A 21,216-nucleotide genomic window follows, 5' to 3' on the forward strand; every position below is an offset into this window, starting at 1 on the left:
AGTGAGAATTTTTGTATGTCAGGTATCATTCTAACAGACTGTGACTGACTGGGACTCAAACATATCCAAACTTAACTTTATCAAAAGAATTGGGACTGCAAACACATTTGTATAAAGTGTTCTGCTTAAGAATGGCTCCCAAGAAGAAAAAAGTGCTAAATCAATGAACACATTATTTATTACTATTATTTCATGTAGCACTGTATAATACTGGATTAAGTGAAGTACTTCAGGGGCAAATCCTCACCCCTTGTAAATCAGTAACACTCCAAAGTCAACAGAACGATGTCGGATTATTCCTACTCAGGAAGGGCTCCTCTGATGGTTTGATGCCAGGATATACCAGTCTGTGAGCATTGATCTGAAAAGAACCTGGACTTAGAACTATTTGGAATCAGAGCGTTACAGAAAGGTTGAGGTTGGCAGCGTCCTCTGGAGGTCGTCTAGTCCAACCTCCCTACTTACACAGGGCCACCTAGAGCCTGTTGCCCAGGACTGTGTCCAGTCAGGTCTTTAATATTTCCATAGATGGGGCTGCACAACCTCACTGGACAACCTATTCCAGTCAGTGTTTCACTATTCTCACAGTAAAAAAAAAAACCAACCCAAAACTTTTTTCTTGTGTTCAGATGGAATTTCCTGTGTTTTAATTTGTTCCCATTGCTTCTTGTCTTGTCACTGGCCACCACTGAAAAGACCCAGGCTCCTTTGTATTTGTTCCCTCCCATCAGACATTTCTACACATTCATATGATTTCCCCTGAGCCTTCTCTTCTGCAGGCTGAGCAGTCCCAGATCTCTCAATGTCTCCTTGTAGGTCAGATGCTTCAGTCCACTGGCCATCACGGCCCTGCACTAGGCTCACTCCAGTACATCCATGTCTTTTTAGTAGTGGGGAGCTCAGCACTGGACACAGCACCCCAGATGGGTCTTCCCAGTGCTGAGTAGAGAAGAAGGATCAGCTCCCTCAACCTGCTGGCAATGCGCTGCCTGATGCAGCCCAGGAGGGTGTTGGCCGCCTTTGCCAGGAGGGCACATTGCTGTCTCATGGTCAACTTGTTGTCCACCAGGACCCCCAGGTCCTTCTCTGCCAAGCTGCTTTCCAGCTGGTCAGCTGGCCAACATGTCCTGGTGCATGGGGCTGTTCCTCCCCAGGGGCAGAGGCAGGACTTGGCACTTCCCCTGTTGAGCTTCATGAGGTTCCTGTTCAGCCCATTTCTCCAGCCTGTTGAGGTCCCTCTGGACGGCAGCACACCCATCTGGCGTATCGGCCGCTCCTCCCGGTTTTGTGTCATCAGCAAACTTGGGGAGGGTGCGCTCTGTCCTAGTGTCTGGGTCATTAATGAAGATGTTGAACAGTGTTGGCTCTTGTATTGATCCCTGGGATACACCACCAGTGATATTAGATGTGATGCAGATGGAATGAGGAGTCGCTTGGTATTTCTACAGCATATAGCTTTCTGAGGTTTGATGTAGGTATTTCAACTTGAATCCCTTGGTAATTCCAATTCCAGTGTCACATTAAGATTCTCGTGATCATCTTTTTCAACAGAAAAATCGAAGTCTGAAAAGTTGTTTATTTGCTCTTATGCTCATCTCTTCATTGGCATCTGTTTTTAAAAGACCTTTTTCCATAAAGCCCAACTATGTTAACTATCTAGTAAATCTAACGTTGCAGAAAAAATATACCTTTTTTTTATTTTTAAAGTTAAGTCTTTTCAGTTTTTTTAAAACTCATCTGGTTAATTTCACTTAATTTTAGCCTCTTAAACCTAGGTGCTAAGTTGAAGATAGTGCTCTAGTCTTGTTCCTTGGTCAGTAGAAACAGAAAAGATTATTACATCTGTCTTAAACACTTTCTCAGTAGATAACGGAATCATGGAAATCATGGTTTAGGTTGCCTGTTTCTTCCCACAGATGACAGAAAAAGCCTAAGCAGCTAGTTCATGGCAGATATTTAACTTTCAAGTGGCTGAAGCTGAGTCACATGGATTGCATCCCTTATGTTTGCTTTGTTTGGTTAACTATTTCTTAATATAAACACTTTGGAATGATGTCCTTTTTATGATGAAAAGTGATGTTGATATGGGAAAATAAGGGGATATAAAAAAAGTATATGTACAGATTTATGTTTAAAATACACCATGGAGTCACAAATATAACATCTCATTTTACTACACTGCTGTAGTAATGAAAGACTTCTTTTACTGCACATACACAAAGATAACTTTCTGAGTCTTCATTCTGAATTTTTTTCCACCCTAATAAAAGTCCATGACCTTTAAATTAATTCTGTATTTTTAACAGGGCTTCAAGCCCTGATCCTTAAAGCTGCTTTACATGGATATAATGTTATACCTACATCAAATGGCTGCTAGGAACAAGATCCAAATGCTGATATCTGAATTTCCAGTTATTAAAAAGTTAGATGTGTTATAGAAGAAGATGAAAACAGCTTAGAGACCATAAGAACTGCTGTTTCTGGGTAGTCAGATTTAAATAACAGTCGTTTGCATGCAGTTTGTGTTCGGTACTGTGGATATAGCTCATATTTAGCGTATCACTTCAGCAGTATGTTGTAGGATATTGCCATCTTTTTACTTCTTTTGGAAGAACATGTATTCCATTGTAATGTAGAATTCATATTAGTCCCGCTAGTAGTTTTTAAACAATTTCAATGAATACATCTTGTAACTGGTAATATTGTCATTTCTAGGAACAGTTGCTGTTCTTATGGGAAAAAAAACCCACCAAATCACAAAGACAGAAAGAATGTCTCTAGGCAGCAAAATGAGATTTTCTACTTGAAAAGCACATACTCTTCTCCTCGCAAATGAACATTCTCATTGTCAGGCTGGCTTGCAGGAATGCTAATTACACTGATGTTGTAATCCCACTGATTTCCATTGTAGACCTGCTAGAAAAATGCTGATTGTCCTTCAGTGTAACTATATCTTGTCTTTCCAGGTTTAATTCCAAGAGAAGGTTTGGTTTAGTTTTTTTTCAAAGTTGCTTTTTGCTATAGGCAGCTTTTGAGAAGAAGCAATCATTAAGCACATAGATATATACGTCACGAGCTGCCTTCAAATTATCAGTACTTGGTTAGCACTTTAAAAAAACAGTATCTGGTTCCTATAACTAATTCAGAGAATCAGGCAGAGCTTCAAAATAGTCAGCTGGTCAGAATCCAGGTATTTCACCTCTCCTGATAGGGTTTAAGAAAAGTTATAAAGGAAATCAGTGAGATTTCCTGTTCAGTTAGCACCTGTGAAATTAGCATTACCACCAGCCAGCACGACTGTGAGTTTGCATCAGTGGATCACTCCAGTTGGGAGGCAGAATATGAGCTTTCTAAGTGGTGAACCCCATTTTGCAGCACTGGTATGACTATTCTTTAGCTTGCATTTTTTTTTCCTGGGAGTGCTGAGAGTTCCTGGAAATTGTAATATTATCAGTTTAAGATATATTCATACACTCTATTTAAAAATTACTAGTTTTTTTAGTACAAGTGTTGCCTGTGACAGAAAAAAACATGCCCTTTGGAATGAACTTAGGGAGAAGAGAGGATACACTACAACAGAATGCATTTGCCACATATGTAAAGTTTTTGTCTGTACTTCATGCTCCTTAGACAAAAAAAAATCCCACCAAACTGCATGTTAGTAAAGACAGATTAATGTAAATATAAAACCAAGAAACTCTGAAAGAAGTTGTCTGTAGCTATCCTGAAATCAGGCTGAACTTCCACAGAATAATGTGTCTCATTGGCAGATTTCCTAACATAGGTGTAAAGCTGCTGAGTTTTCTTGTATTCTTTTAAGAAATATTTCTATCAATAGCTGAGGAGGGGAGAAGTGCACAGATTGCACAGGGTTCAGCAGCAGCAAATAAAAAAGATTATTTTAAAATCCAGTTGGGTTCCTAATTTCATTTTTACATGCCTAAGTTACGCTTAAATTGTTAATTGGCTGTACTCTGTACCACAACCATTTACAATGGCTAGAAGTGTAGGAGGTAATTAATAGATCCACAACTGCACAGATCTCCTCCACCCACTGCTGCCCAAGTCCAGCTCCACCAAAAAATCCTGGGATTGGTAAGTAGAACTTGGAAACACATATCTTTTCGTGTCATTACAACCTAAGATAATAATAATCAGTTACAGTGATGTGGAAGTTAGGGGCTATGGTTTCTGTGTCTGCCATTCATTAAGTGTGTAAGTATGACCACACAGCAATTATTTTATAGTGCGACTTGAAAGCTCGTATGAATTTAACTTATATAATATCAATGTAAGTTAATTCTTGTAAGAAGTTTTTTTACTGTCACTCCATAATTTCTGTTTTATTCAGACTAATTTTAGTAGTGTTTAAATGCCTATGAATTATGTAAAACTGGTTAATGTCACTACTCAAACATGGTAGAAACACTATTTTTAACAGTGCCAAATTGAAATGTAAAAATAATTTTTCCCATAAAGATTAATGTATTTCTATATGAGAGCTTAGCAGAGGAGTTTAAGAAACTAAACTCCTACTGCAATATAATTTAATTTTTTAAAATAAATTCATAACTGTTGCTTGAAAACAAAATAAAATAAAGATAACGTCTATCAGTGAATTGTTGAATGCTGCAATTTGAATAATGGTATAAACTCAGAGAAAGCGTTTTGTATTTGGTAGTCAGACAATAGTGCTTGTCCTCTCTGAAATCGCCATGGAGTGATAGTAGTTTTCTGCTGTGGCTGTAAACTGGCCATATGGTGCACCACGGTCAAGCTTCAGCCAATCGTTTTTCTGGGCTCTGAATTGTCCCCTGGATTTTGGGTTGTGCCTCCAGTTAGTCCCATAACCCATACAGCAAGGACAGCTGTGCTCCTTCACACTTTGTGCTACCCCATGTGCTTGGTGTAAATTGTGATTATTTGGCATCCCCAGGTAGACGAGAATAAGAGAGGAGACAGATATACTAATGGCTATTTTAAGAATAGAATAGAATAGAATCAGGACAAGAAATAATAAATGGAATAAGAAAGATTCAAGTTGCACTTCAGTCAAACACCAAATGAGATTGTTGAATGTTCACTACTGGAGCTTTTGAAAAAATGCATTCAGCAAACATTTGTCAGGAATGGCATGGCTGTAATGGAGCTGACATGTCTTGGGATAGAGACTTTTCCAGATTATTTGAAGCCGTGGTTTTCTCTGATAGGGATCCATAAGCAGAGTGTCTTCATTCTGGAAGTCCTCTTCCCAGGCCAGCTCCATTAAAAGCATTTTGAACATGTCTAGGGATGCTGTCAATAACATTAATGTGATGGAGCTCAGCACAAACACAGCAGCAACAATCACTTCTTGGAGCAATACTAAAAAACTGCTTTTTCTGATTACAGCTTTGCAGATGGGAGATTTCAGGTGTTGCCTTCTTTTTGAGTTTAAGAATAACCATACTTGGTCTGATGACAGTCCAATAGCCCTGCCATGGACAGTGATCTGAAGTGAATGCTTAATGAACGAGTGTAAGAAAAGGGACAAGAACTAAGTGATCGTTCTCCCATTGTATTTTCCCAGCTTCCAGCAGTCTTCAGTTTAGGGAGCTCCTAAATCAGAAGTTGTATCTTCCTTTAATTTTATTCCCATTGGATAGGTCCCCTCTTCAACTGTGCTGTATGTTGCAGTTCCCCAGACATTAATCCCTATGCTTTTTGTGGGGAATGTACAATCCTATCCATTCTGCTCTAAGAGCAGAATGGAGAAACTGTCAAACTAGAACTAAGCAAATTAGTCCTGAATAACAACCCTCCATCTCAGACACAGCACTATATAACAAAGACATAATCTGCTTTCAGTGTCTGAGCTGTCATCTCCATATGCTTCTGTGCTATGCTGGAAGTATAAGTTTTTGCAGACTTGCTCAGTGTAGAAAATCCCTCTGGATGTCCATCAGAGGAATGTGAATCCTACCTTGGGGTACCTGCAGACCGGTGTGGGAAAATGCTTACAGTCAGAAAGCTGAAGTCTCTGTGTGAAGGAACAAGAAGAATAGGAGGCTGAAGCCTAGATTGCACAGTGGGGAGCTTATGCATGTATCAGCATTAATTACTGCAATATCAGTGGTCATCTGTAACCTCATTGTGCAATGGGGAAGTCAGCAATTGGGGACCATCGTGTCACTAAAACCATGAGAGGGTCCACTGACACCTCTAGTAGGAAGGGAGGCTGTGTTGCCCAGCCACCTCTCTGCAAAAGCACTTTACATAGTATCTATAAAGAAGAGAGGATTTGAGCTTTATCCTGTCATGGTCGTGAAAAAACAAGCCCTACAAGAACATCGTTTCATACATTGCATATGTGTCGGCACTTTAATAACAGACTGCTAAATGTCCATATCCATCTGACCCGCTCCTGTAAAAACAAATTCACTGTTATCTGAACAGAGCTATCCTTGACAGAACAAACTGGGCAAGGATGTGTGGGTGGCAGGAGGAACAAGAAGAAGAAATAGGAGGCTGAAGCCTAGATTGCATGGTGGGGAGCAGCATTAATTACTGCAATATCAGAGGTCATCTGTAATCCCATTGTCAGGGTTTATGTTCAGCACAATTACCGTGCTATGCTAAACACAGCCAGAGTAATCTCACTCCAGAAAATGAGGTGCTTGGAGAAAGACAGGATTGCAGATGTCTAAAGCAGATTTGTTTTCTGCCTGCCTTCAATTTTGCATCTGTTTGTTTTGATGACGTTAGCTAGACACAAACCAACAGAGGAAATGAAACCTATATATTCATGCTGCAAAGTCAGGCATGTTTCATCGTCACTAATGAGAAATCTTCTTCTTCTGTTCACAGAGGCATAATCCACACATTTTCAAGCAATTTTTAAACCATTTGGAGGTTTTGCTTAATTTGTGGACTGACATAAATGTAGAAGTCCAAATTAAATATACTCAAGTAACATGTTTACCCAGTGCTTTTGGCTTATTATCTCCTACTGTAGTAATTCTTTATCTTAAAATGGTTTGTCCTTCCCTTATTAGAGGGTAAATCAGTGACATATTTCCCTATTCCAATTTACCTCTGAAGCAATATCAATGTAAAACACAGTAAGCTGTCATCTTCTATTTCCTTTTGCACAAATATTTTTGTTCAGCTGGAGGGATTTATTGTCCTAAGAGATAAGGGTGAAAATGCAGAACTCATCTTTTGTCTGGGGAGCTATTTGATCCCCATACACTTTGTCTACAAGTGAAATCTGGACTAATGATCATTGGCTTTGTGGTGCAAAATGGTGCATAACGTTTCAGATCTAGTTAAGTTTGAGATTGTAAAGCCTTCAAGGCAGTTTCATAACCATGCCATCTTCACATGAGTTGGTGAGGATTCTTATGAGAACTGAAAAGATATAAATGAATCCTTCACTTTTCCTGTGTTGTTGACTTTTCCCATCCTTCACTGGATCCATTCACAGGTGTAGCTTATTGCTACACCTTTGCATTTTGTCATCTTCATGGACAATGGTGCATTGTGGGCATACGTTTGTATTTGCCAAGAACAAGAGAAGTGTCAATAGGGTTTTATTTAGTGCATACCAATTGTCACTGTAGGATTAAAAACAATATTGCTGGAGTTAGTATTTTGCTATTTAATGACACTAAAATAATAGCTCCAGATAACAAAATCTTCCTTGTGAATCTGTATCATGAACCTGTCAAGCAGCTTTTTAGTTGCCTTTTTATTTTTTTTACTTTCTTGCATCAAGCTGATTGTCATACCCCAGTGTGTCAGCATTAACTAATAAAAATGGTTTTCTATTTAATGGCTGATGTTGACCAGACTGAATGGTACAGTCACTAGAGTGATATTATTACTCCCTTAGAGAATGCAGTTTCCTAGGCTGTCATGATTTTTGTTAAATGAACTGTGGATTTAATCGAAGCAGATGTGTAACAGCAAAATATAATATAGCTTGTACTTGTTCTGCAAAATATGTATCTCAGTTTTATTTAAAAGACAAACAATCTCCAAAAGCTGTATTTGCTTGTTTTTTTCATTGTTAGTAGTCAATGGCATATCACAGCCCTTAAGCACTAAAAGAAATAATTGTTATCTTAACTTGAAGGAAAGTATTGTTTGTGTCTCAAATTGACTATCTCAAGCAGAAGCTAGTTTGTAACCAGTCCTTTACTGATATAACATGTTTGATGGAACCAGAAGTAGGTTATTCAGCTAAAAGGTTTTGGGCAAGGTAAATTTCTTAGGAATTTGAAGTGTGATAGCCCGACTAGGGCTTTTGTAAGGAGAAAGCATGACTCACAAATCTATTGGATTATGTGGAAGAAATTAATGAGCATATGGCTAAGGGCAGTCCATTTGCTGTGTGGTATTTGACTACCCAAAAATGTGTTCAACTATTTCCTTCTAACTGATAAAAGAAAGTAAATTGAAAGGTTTTCTTGTAGAATAATGCCTGATTAAAGACCTAAAGGGTGGGTAAGTGGGCAGTTTTAACAGTGGAAGGAGCTTACTCACAGAGTCCTAGCAAAACTTCCGCTAGTCCTGGCTGTTCAATAAATAAGAAAGACAGCAAAATGTTCTGATAATTTAAGAAATGTACTTCACATTATTAAAATGGACTGAGGATTTTTAAAAATATCTTGAAATACGGATTGACTTGGCTATGAAACAGGAGGATAAATTCAATGTGGTCAAGTTCAAGGTAAGACTACTCAAAAAAACCCCCTCATGACCCATGTGGAGGTATCTTACATCTCAGGATGAGATAGCCTTGGGGGGGCTTCCTCCAGGCCCATCTGCCAGGGCTGTGCCTAGGCAATTGCTCAATTCATCAGCACTGCTATGGTCAGAGTAGGATTGCATTGCAAGTTTTGTGGTTTGGACCTGCAAGCAGGTCTTGAGCAAGATTAAGTTTTAGCTTAATCCAAGCTTCCCACCTCATGAGAATGATCTGATGTCCTTCAGGGTGGTAAAAAAAGATGGTCCTCTAAAGACAGATCTTAGTGGTGTCTACATATATATTATGTTGTAAGGCTAATATTGTTTAGAAATTATTATTCAGTCTCATGTTTCCCACACATCTCATGTTGTTATGCCTGAACTGAACACCAAAGTAGAAAGTATCTCTGATGTAGTAGTTTTAGTTTTTAGGAGTGGTAAATTTTGTGTTTAACTCACATTGAAAAGCTGGCAAACATGACAAACCAAGACTGGAACTGCAATTAAAATAAGAAGCTCATACAATGAAGTACCTATTCTCTGAAGGTAGAGATTTGCTTTGGATTTCAGGAATAATCCTCCTAAAGCTAAAGAAGGTAAACACTTCTGACTATATATGGTCACAGCTGACAAAGTGCCGTCAAGTGCTGCACTTGCTAATTTAACTGCCTTCGATTTAGAAAGGAAAATTCACCTTTCTCTTGTAAGGAATTCACACATATTTCAAATACCATTTAATGCATCTCAAACAAGAACTAACGTGCCTTCAAATCAACTTTCCACAAAGTTCTGCACTTTAAACAGAGGCTGATAAGCAAAAAAAATGGACATCCACGTCTCTTCCAAGTCTGCCAAAGCTGGGATGTCTATAGGAGATCAAGGGTCTTGGCATCAAATGCATGTTCTTCTTTAGAAAATTATCTGCTAAAGCCCTTATTCTGGACCCCACTCAAAACTGGCCCTGATACATCCTCGGGCCCTGTCCTCATGCATGCATTTTTCCCGTTAGGTCACAGAATAATGCCAGCAGGACTGGCAGGGTCCTCATCCCTGTGCTTCTTACCACAAGGAGACAGAATACAGCTGCATGCTCTACATCTGTATTAAAACACCTGCCATGCCTCCATGCCTCCTTTTAGGCTCTTTTGGAAACCTCCCTTCTGTTTCTCACATCTCTATTTTAAAGTAGTTATCAATTTAAGATACCAGCTGTTAGGAGTGGTTAATTTCACAGTAAACTGGAATCAGTCCTGTATGTATGTGTGTGTGTTTGTAAGCTACACATACATATAGATGCACCTGTGTGCACTTGTGCACTTTCTTTTCCATTATGAAATGACAGAGATATTTCAGTAAGTAAATTTAAGGAACTTTTGAAAATATGCAATTTTCTTAGAAAGGTGGAGTAGTTGACCTCTGGCTTGCAAGCAGATATGGCAGTTTATACACCAAAGGAGTTTATTCTGATTACATGGAAAGATTTCAGAAACAGAGCTAAGATTTGACTAGGTCTTTCGATTTTTAAATAACACTCGATAACACAATGAAAAATGACACTTTTCCAACATATGTAGGTTTTTTTAATACATCCAATATTGTTCCTGTCTATGCTGGTGACAAAGAATTTGTTTTTTTTCTGGCACTACTACGCACCTGGCACAGCAGCAGGAGAGAGCTGCATTTTGTTGTATTTTGTGCAGCCTGAACAGAGTTATTAGTCAAGTGCTGAATGCACCACCTTTATTGTTGGGTGATACATGATACAGAAAAGTAGCGCTAGGACTTTAGATTCTAGCTGAGCTTTGTGGACTGTTAAAAATGTGGATGAGATCACTGTATGGTGCAAGTCAGTCATTAATTTCAGTGAGGCCAGGATTTCATTTAGGCATATCCTGGAATTAAGCCAATTTTTGCATTTAAGAAGGAACACATTCAGAACCCCACCTGTGTGGGGATTTGGGTTTATCTTTTCAGAGTGCAAGCACATGCTCGTCTATGGGCCTTTCTCCATAATCAACTTAAAACTGCAGTTTAGTTTATATTTGTCTCCATTATCAGTGACACACAATACCTGGGGATTGTATTGCCAGTGACTCCCAGCACTGTCTCCCTGCCTCAGCTTCTGCCAAGAGGAGCAAATTGCACTGGTCAGTTTTTCTTCTCTGTACCTTTAAATTAATGAGGAATTAAATTATTTCTGACTTCCTGCCCATGTGGTGTAAGGAATTCATAGCAGTACCATTTCAGAGTTCATTCTTGGGTACTGCTTGAGGTGAAACACTGCCAGGCTTCTGAGAAAACCAAAAGTGTAAGTAAACATTTGTCCTGTTGTGTTCAAAATTGCTGAAGTGCAGTTGACCCACAAAGCAGAAGGTCTTTTGGGCAACTGAGCAAGATTGGCTGCTACAGTAGTTCCTGCAATTAGCTTCTCTTTATACTTTGCATCAGAATTGAGTTGAGAAAAAAAACCCTCATTTACCTAAAAGTGTTTGGGGGTATTTAATATTAAGTAGGTAGACTGCTAATCACTTGTATATAATGAATTTTGAAAATTTTCTCTGTTTGGCTTGCTTACAATAACTGAATGTTCTTCCTGTACCCAAATGGAGTGGCTTCAGAAAAGAATGTATGCAGAAATGTTTTGACTTTAAAAAAGATTATGTCTATATCAGGTGAATAAAATAATGATGAATACCACACATAAAATTATGAACACATGAACATTACAGTTAAATACCTACTTTGTGGCTTGCTGATTAAATGTATAAGACCTGTAACTATTTTTAGTGTAACTGAAAATATCATGTGTCTAGTTTCATATTTCTGAAGATAGCTGCAATACAATTTGTAGTGTATTGGCTAAATGCTAACCTCTATGGCAAAAGCAGCAATATGGAGTTTTGCAGTAATTACAGAATTTTAAATTTGCTTTTAGTAATTATTTCAGTATTTGAATCTAAGGATCATTCTCTTTCATTGTATCCATAAAACCCAAACTCACAACTCTTCAGATAGAAAAAAAATAAAAGAAATTGAAAGCTTAATCTATTTCATTAATTTTGCAATGGGAATAGTTATTTGCAAGCAATATTTTTGTACTTCTCTTTTTTTCATTTCTACAAAAAGATGCTACTCAAGTGCTTTAAATCTCTTTCAATAATGTATTTGACATCACATTTTGGAAACTGTATTCTATTTGTAATTATAGCCACTTGGGACCCAGAGGAGTTGATCATTTCAGTTGCATTCATTTCTTTTTTGTTTCCATTTGCAGGATGCTCTGGCCCACTAGGGATAGAAGGAGGAATTGTGTCAAACCAACAAATTACTGCATCTTCTACTCATCGAGCTCTTTTTGGACTCCAGAAATGGTATCCATACTATGCACGACTTAATAAGAAGGGTCTTGTGAATGCTTGGACTGCTGCAGAAAATGACAGATGGCCGTGGATTCAGGTAACAGATGGAGCTGAGGAGGAAAAAAATCTCCTTGATGCAATTGCCAGAGTCACTTAAGAAACTGATGAAGACAAGTGGTAAATTAACAGCTAGATTCTTATTCACTGTCAGAAATGTAGCCTAGACTAAAAGGGACTATTTAGTTGTGAAATAATAATAATCTTGACTTTACAAATACAAAAATCTTTTTATTTAAAAAACGTGTGCATATGTTCCATTGTGGCTTTAAACCATGGAAGCAAATTTATAAAGACTTTTTTCAAGGAAGCTGCTTTCCACATATGTTAGACTTGCTCGTTAGGTCCTTAGTAGCATTTCCCAGCAATATCTCTTGGTAGAGATACTTTGACACATGCAGCCTTCCTTGGGCATCATTCTAGACTGCTTTAATGTTGTTTTAGCTGTACCAGAGCCTGCAGGAATAGTCTGTCCTCTCTGCTGAGCTGCTCTGGGCACACAGGTTAAGCATTGTGTGCATCATACTGGAAGCAACAAGAGCTGTTTTAATTAAGGTTGAAATAGCTGTTAGTTCAGCCACATCCGTGGGGCTGAAAATACACATTTTTTCATTCCCACTCAAGGATATTGCTAGAATGATTCAAATAGCAGTGCCCTCGTTGTGGACTGGATTTCTCTGTGCCCAGCAAATGACTTCAGTAAGAGTCATGAAGCAGTGAATATGAAGTCCTGTGGCTGTATTTTAATGAAGGTAGTGATTACCTACTGACTGCTGTAGCTTTTTATTTTTATGGTGTTTTCTTTTCATGATACATGAATTGGGCTAAGCTTTGGCATTTTCAGCTGTTAGCTAAGAAAGTTGATGTTATATACTTTTGGGAAAACCTTTTGCACTAATCAGTGTAGTCAATATGTGAAGAGAGTGCTTCCCTCCTAGTGAACCCACCACAAGAGTAGCAAAAGATGGTACTTGAGCATCTTGTCTACCAGCACCAAGTTAAACTGTCTATATGTCCCTCAGGTGTGTCAGACACACTCTTCTTGAAGTTACCTTTGTGTACATGGCATAATTTTTGTTCATATTCAAGTTTTTGTGCTGACGACCATTCACGATTTTTCTGAGCGGTTCCCAGATATGTGGGGGAAAAGCATGCAGGACTACCTGTTCGTTTTTCTTGTTTGGAGAGCAGGCACAAAGCACTATTTGATGAAGTTTTCTGAAACTGGTGTGGTGAGAGTGCTGGATTTTGTCAGTTCTGAAAAATGAAGCTGGTGTTACTATTTGTTATTCACTGCAGAGTGAAAACACAAAGGCCCTTCAATGTATGTTAAGTCAGTTTTCTTCCACGAAGACCAGAGGGGTTAGGAAGTCTCTAAAATTTATACATTGACAAAGAACTGGAAAGACTAACACTAAGGGACTTGAGCAGAATATTTCCACAGGAGTAGAAAGCTAATGTAACTTTAATGGATAATGAAAAAGTCAGTGTTACAGTAGCTTTTGGTCTGCTTTAGAGTGTGGGCTTTATTACATGAGCTGGAGAAAAAAACTCAAAATCATTTAGCACTGGCCCCCTAGACATGTCTTTACTAGGAGATGAACTGGATGGGGATGGCTAATGCTGTGTTGCTTCTGCATTTGTACTTGGCAAAGTCACCACCCACCGTGGAGGCAGCTGTCAGACAGCTGTGCATGTTTCTACCCAGAGCAGCGTTATGTCTGCCTTGGACTTTGCTCCCAGGGAAGTCTTCCCTTTGCTCTTACCTGGAAGGAAGGTTGGACCAATGAAGAAAACGTGTCTACAAATCTCAGCCCATGGCATCGGGTTTCAACAATTTGTTCTTTTTTGGAGTTAATGACCTAATCTAGGTGGTGCCAATCCCATGCAGGTTTTTCTGTAATTTTGACAGCCATAGTATGTAAGGACTTTCTAGAAGCTAATTAAGTTATATGATTAATGTGTACTAAGGACCTAGTAATCCCTTCTTTTTCCTCTCATTTTTCTTTTAAAATATACTTTGGTCTATAATTTTCACAAAACTTGCTGAGTATTTTATTTTTCTTTTTAGTTCAGAGCAAAAATAAAAGTAGTCTTTGTAATTTAAAAATGGAAGTTTAAATCTTGAGAAGATTTTTTTTTTTTCCCTTTTCTGAAGACTTTTCTCCTTAAAACACCTGGGAACAGAAAATCTAAATTTTTTTCAGGGAGATGATACTTGTAGAGAAAAAGTGCTTTTTAGTGTTCTGCAGAAACCCTGTTTTGATTTGGCAAGGACACAGACCTCCACAAACTCACACTTTATGCACTGCATAGTAGTTCTTTACATCAGAGCACTGCCTTGTTCTTCAGGCATGAAATACACTCTAAGAGACAGACACTGCCTGACCCTAATATGGGTGAACAGTTTCTGTTGAGAGAAGAGGAGAAGCAGAAATCCCACATCTTATTTTGGCACAGCTTCTGTAATGGCCAGGGAGATACTTCGTAAGCATTTGTGGAAGGTTACAAAAAGTCAGCCCACTCTGACTTGTGCTGCTAAGTTTCTGGCTACCTTGCTTCTGGTCTTGTGGGAGAGATGCTCCCTCTAGCAACAGCCGACTCTGAGTTTTTACTTTCTTTATCGTGTCACCAGCTTCTTCCCAGATCCTAATGTGAGGGGTCTGTATATGGGACCTTTTCCATTTTGGTCTGCGTGACAAAGCAGCTGGTCCAGAAGATGGCTCTGGAAAAACGGTGTGAATGTTTGGCAGAGATTAACTGGAAGGAAACCAGAAACTCCATTTTTAGGAAATGTAAAATAACATTTAGCACAGTGAACCTGAAGCAGTAGCCTGTTACCCTCTTATAGTTTCTAATGCTAGATAAATTCTAAAGGAAGCTGTGTATAATGGGCAAAGTCCCCCAAAGTATAATTATGTACAGGCCTGTAGCTATTTTTGCCTTGTTCCATTATTATCAATTTTCTTTGTCATTTAATTTCTTTATTTATATGCAGCTTGGCAAATGAAAGGTTTGAGTGCTTTGCTTATAGCTCACTTGTAATGAGTGCAGAGTTTTTTTCTCTAATCTTTCAGGTGTCTGACACACATGAACTAATTAGTATGCAATTTCATTTTCCTGCATTCTCCCAATGAACTGAAAATTGAAATTGCCATTTTAAATTACACTGTCAGCACATAATTAGTAATGGCACTACAATGCTTGTAATTGGCTTGTGATTTAAAGGGTCAGTGACCATGTTTTTGAAAGCAAATTAAAGTCGGAGTAAGTCATATCTGCCTTTTAAAGTTCTGCTGACCTCTGTTTCTCCTCATAGGTTGGCTGTGATAAAATAGCACCTGTATACTGTTTACCACTTTATTAGTGACACTAACTTTTCATGTTTCGAAATATAACAAGAAAAAATCCCACACTTCTATTTTTCATTAATTTTTCCTGAGATATAAGCAAAATGGTCACTTTGCCTGTTCCGTTAACAAGTCTTTTTTGTCAAAACTCTTTTTTTAAGAGAGGACTGGTTTCTCTTTTCCCTTTTTTCCTTCTGCATTTATGGCTTTAAAATATGCTGTTTCTTTTTATTCTGATTTCACTTCATCTCTACTCCTTCCTTGCACATATCTATATTTTTCTATTCACACGTATTTTGTCAAAGCTGTATGGAGCAAAATAGAGATGGCCATGGGCAGGATTGTTGTTTCTGTTACCTCTTTACCATATCCAATGTCATGATAACTGCTAATCTCTAACAAACTGCTGGCAGGACCTTCTAAATGTTACTCCTCTCTAGTGATTTCTAACCTAGGGATCTGTGCCTATGCCTTTACATTTCTTCTCTCCCAGTTTCACCACCCAAACCTAGTATTTCTTAACTCATTTTTCCCCTTTCATGACTGGTTTCCATTTTGCTTCCATAAAATATTACCCTTTTTTATATCACTGCAGTTATTACCCCTGTAATACACAAAGAGTTAAGCCATGGTGGATATGCCAAAAATGCACAAGCTGAAATGTTGTGAAGAACACTGTAAGACAAGGTAGAATAATTCCGTATAACTAGCAATGTAAGGACTGGCCTACATTATCGAAATCCAAAGTCAGGCATTTAAGATGTAAAAGTAACTTTGGAAGAAGGATGGATGTTGAGGAACCATGCTCAGGGATAACAGAGCAAGGCAGGTGAATACTGTCCCGTAAGATAACAGTCTTGCTCCTTTAGTCTTTTGGAGTAGGTATGGTCTTTTTGTTCTACAAATAATACCAGTGCCATGGGTTCTTGGTCAACAGGTGAACCTTCCTAAATGTTAAATTTGCCCAAGAACAGTAAGACATACCACCTAGGTCAGGGAGCCTGGAGTGGAGAAGGAGCTTTGGTGCCTCCTGCCACTGCATCGGCAGGGGGGGTGGGCAGTGTGCCAGGGGGTCCTAAGAATATTAACCTAAGAAATACATCATGGTCTTAGAACAAAGTAAGAAGATTGGTAAAGGCATGGAAGAGGTATAGGGTAAAAGGTATCAGATTTAAGGCTAGACAGCAAAAGTGTGGGTATGCAGTGAAGCCTGGTAGGAAGCATTACACAGCAAAGACTGGTATGGTTCGCAAGATGATGTTTCGAGTCAGGAGGGGTCAGGGAAAGTTTTGATTAAGGAAAGGATGGGGTAAATTTGATTTCCTGGTCCTGGCTGTAGCCAGTCGATTAAGCAAGGAGAGGAAAAGATCAGTGCCTGCTGGTTCCCATGCAGTTGCTGCTGTTTCACCATGACTGAGCTATCACATCTGAGAACAAGAGATCCCTTAACTTCTGCTCATCTCCTGAGCATGATTGTGGAGAGGATCCCTGCCTGATGATGCAAAACTTTTAATGGTGTACAAGAGACTACCACCTCTTTTTTAAGTGCTTTGTGGTCTTTTGGACATGGAAATTGTTTTTACAAGGTCAGTATTAATCCACAGCCACCAAGAGCAGATTTGAGCATACCTTGTATGTGGAGAATATTAAGAAAATGAACTAATTACTGTGTATCATACCACTGTGTGGGAGCTATGATTGAACACCTGAACTGTTGTTGGAGACTGTTGTATATAAATGTAAGTTATTAAATAGAAAAATAAAAAAGCTATTTTGTTATCGCTCATTAAAACAGCAGGAACCGTTTCTCCAGAGACATCAGTGTGGCTATGGATTAGTTCTTAAATAAAATATTCAAATATGTAATTTTATTATTGTGAGAAGGAGGATTCTTTTACAAAACAGCTGGACTGCTCAGTTCGGTTGCAGAATCAAAAACTGGGAAATAAATTTGGTTCAGGATGAGTACTTGCTTTTTGCCCCCCTAGTTTTTATTGCATACAAAAATATCCAAAATACTTAGTTTAAGGTTTTTTTCCTCTTCAAATAATTCATCCCTTTCCATCTCTATTTCATTTTTTTATTCTTTTTTGGGGTCAATTTTTGAATGTCAAATGTGATTTCAAAATGGAAAAACGAGAAGTCTTATTTAGAATATATGAAAAGAGTATTCTAATTCTAGCCTTTTTCTAATTTCTTCCTTAAATGGCTTTTCTGAAACTAGATGTTAAAGTTCAGCTGAAACTCCATATTTTGAGATTGTCCTGGTTTCAGCTGGGATGTAGTTAACTGTCTTCCTAGTAGCTGGTCCAGTGCTGTGTTTTGAGTTCAGTATGAGAAGAATGTTGATAACACGGATGTTTTCAGTTGTTGCTCAGTAGTGTTTAGACTATAGTCAAGGATTTTTCAGCTTCTGATGCCCAGCCAGTGAGAAAGCTGGGGGGGGCACAAGAAGTTGGCACAGGACACAGCCAGGGCACCTGACCCAAACTGGCCAACAGTGTATTCCATACCATGGGACGTCCCATCTAGTTTAGGAACTGGGAAGTGGGGCCAGGGAATCACCGCTGGGGGACTGGCTGGGTGTTGGTCGGTGGGTGGTGAGCAATTGCCCTGCGCATCATTTGTACATTTCAATCCTTTTATTACTACTGCTGTCATTTTATTAGTGTTATCATTATTAGTTTCTTCTTTTCTGTTCTGTTAAACCATTCTTATCTCAACTCATGAATTTTACTTTTTTTTCCTGATTTTCTCCCCCGTCCTATTGGGTGGGGGGCAGTAAATGAGTGGCTGCGTGGTGCTTAGTTGCTGGCTGGGGTTAAACCATGACAGAGATACAACAGTTTGATGGAAAAGGTGCCCAACTTCTAACTGGTAATTTGAATATATTAGTATTATATAGTATAGTATATATTAGTCCAAAATAAAATACATTGGGTTTATTTACTTTTACCTTCTCAGTGCATCTGTTTTAAGTAATACTTTTTTAATAACTTTGCACAGGTTTAAGAAAATTTCTTCATTACATTTCTTGAAACTGAGTAAATAGTCTTCCTGTAGAGACTCTTAATAAAAAAAGTGATCTGTGATTGAAAGGGATGTACCCCAGCAGGTTCAGGGTAAAATTTTTCCCAAGCCACTGTGCAATTTAGAATTTTAAGGTCAACTAAGTACAGTTAGAGTCACAAAAATCTAGTTCTTATAAGGCTTGTTCCCACAGCAGAAATCAGAGTGATTAATTAGGGATCAATACATTGGGTGTCCCTTGAAATGCATGGAAATGTCCATTGCTTTAGAGGACGTGCACAGAGTCAGCGTGCTACATGGGTGATGGCAATGTTCTTCCAGAGAAAACGAAGCATGAGGGTCTTTCTTAAGTATTGCCCATACACAGCATTCACTAAAAATATATCTGAGGACTAAATAGTGTATTGATGTGCTCTTGGATATGATGTTTAAATTAAGATAGTTTAAAATCAGCAGGGTAAGATAAGAATTGTGCAGCACAGTGATTAGGATACTTGTGTGAGAGAATCTAAATTCTAGTTTCTGCTCCAGAACCCATGTTGGTACTTTATTGAGTGATTACTGAGAACACTTGTCTTTTTTCTCTTTTTAAGTCTAAATATATTGGGATAATGTTTCTGGTGGTTAGAATGTATGTTTTTATTTGTGGCTTAATTTGTTTTTTACACAAGTGTCTCCTATCTGTGGTTTCAATCCCACCTCCAGTGCTCAGCCTTACATTTTGGGGGCTTGCAGTCCCTAATACTGGCATAGTTAATTGTGTGTCTGTGAATCTCACACACCTAATCATAATTACGGTGACACACAAAAAATGTACTTATAATACTTTCTAAGTTCCACTATTCTTATCCCAAGGCAGGAATCAATAAAGTGTTGGGTTTTTTTCCTCCAAAAAAAGGCAAGGAGAAAAATTAGCAGTTTGCACATCAAGAACTTCCAAAGGGCAAGTATACACCAGGTGATAGCTATTTGCTAATAAAATGATAAAACCCAAAATACACAGAGGTCTTGCAGAACATTCATTCAAACATCTGTTAGTAAAAGCTCTAAGCAAACTACCATCTGTCAAACCATTCATTTTGTCAAAGTTCATTTCCTCATTCATGAGTACTGTTGTAGTATCAGCTTCCAAAAATACCTGTCATCATAGATTAAATATTTAATATTACTTATTATAGCTCTAAGCTTAGTATAATGTGGCCAACTGAACCTTAAGAAATACAATCTCAGAGTCATCATGTAAGATGACTTGAACCATATAGAAAGACTTAATCTGCTAAGTTAAATGCTGAAAAAAACTATTAAAGCTCTGCATTTTTTGTCAATTCTCCAAAATTTGACTTAATATCATAGGAGGATTTCCTTGGGGGATATTGATGAGTGGCAGTAAGTGAAAGCCCTTGGCAGGGGAGAACAGAAACTAATAATGAAAGTTGCAGTTGAATTCTCTCAAAACTATCCCACGTAGGACCTTTGAACTGCAGGAATTAGGAGAGATCTTCAACTAGGCAAAGTCTGCCATAAGTTCACTGACTTCAGTGAAATCAATACCAATGTCTGCTGGCTGCAGATCTCCCTCAACGTCTATACATTTAGCTTACAGGCTAAAGATATAATTTATGTGCTCAAAACAGACAAGAAAACAAAAGGACTGGGAGCCTATTTCTTAGTGTAATCATCTAGATACTCCTGCGTGTCCCATATCTTGGTATCTATTTGATATCATCTTATAGCTCCTAGTTTCTTTCTTTGTACACACAAACACCCACGCACAGATGTATTCAGACAACTTTTGACTGAGGTTTTGGATACACAAAAGCAGTCAGTTCAGAGTTAGCATCCCCATGGCAACTGAAACTTGATGCTGTTATGAACACTATCCATAACATGCTCTGTCAGCCTGCATGCCAGCTTCCCTTAATTACTCTATGTAATATGGCTGAACGACCAAAGTACCAGTACTTTTAAACACATTGTTTCATGCATCTGTAACACCATCTATTTTGACTTAATGGTTTTCCCATTTACCATCCTGATATTAAAAGTAATCAAACCAGCAAGAGGTGACACACCGAAATGAGCAAATGTGTGTCCATCTGGTTTCTCGCATCAGTAATAAGTTGCATGTGGAGATGCCCCAGCACCTATATGGTGGCTCACCAGCTGTAATAGAGTGATGTGTGGGTGTCATAGTCCTCCTGTGGGGAGGACAACATCTAAATCTGTAAGATGATACTATGCTAATGTGTGATATTCAAACAAGTCATATTTTATTTTGTAAACACTTTCAAAACCGGAAAACCAAACAATCCTCACTTACAGTTACTCTTCTGCTAGGCTTGACTTCTAGAAAAAAGCTGTTTCAAGTTACTTCTTTACAGCTAAGGTTCAGGAAACAAAGTTCAAGAAAAAGTAAAATTACATACCAATATATTAAGATTTTTTTTATGTCGTACAGAGGCATGTATATACACTTAAGCTCTGTGCCGATGGCCCCAGAGCAGTACCTATATGCTGAGTTCACATGGGTGTAGGTAGGTCACAGAAGTGCACAGCAATCAGAAGAGTGAAAATAGAGGCAAAGCCTTGGTACAACTCTAGCTGTGGAGAAGCAAGCATGTGGTCCCCAGCTGCACCTCCATGTTTCTCTGCTATTTTATAGCTGGTGGAGAAAAGTTACTCTTTTATAT

General features: G+C 38.4%; 1 protein-coding gene across 1 annotated transcript in view; it reads left to right on the plus strand.

The window, feature by feature from the left end:
- Positions 1-21,216, plus strand: part of EDIL3 (EGF-like repeats and discoidin I-like domains 3) — a 302,894-nt gene that overhangs the window by 216,322 nt on the left and 65,356 nt on the right. The window contains exon 9 of the mRNA XM_010578088.1: positions 12,005-12,186. Coding sequence (XP_010576390.1) covers positions 12,005-12,186 — 182 coding nt within the window. The remainder of the gene's footprint in view (positions 1-12,004; positions 12,187-21,216) is intronic.

The sequence above is a fragment of the Haliaeetus leucocephalus genome, unplaced genomic scaffold, assembly GCF_000737465.1.
Source record: "Haliaeetus leucocephalus isolate CR32 unplaced genomic scaffold, Haliaeetus_leucocephalus-4.0 Scaffold598, whole genome shotgun sequence".
NCBI classification, from domain to species: domain Eukaryota; kingdom Metazoa; phylum Chordata; class Aves; order Accipitriformes; family Accipitridae; genus Haliaeetus; species Haliaeetus leucocephalus.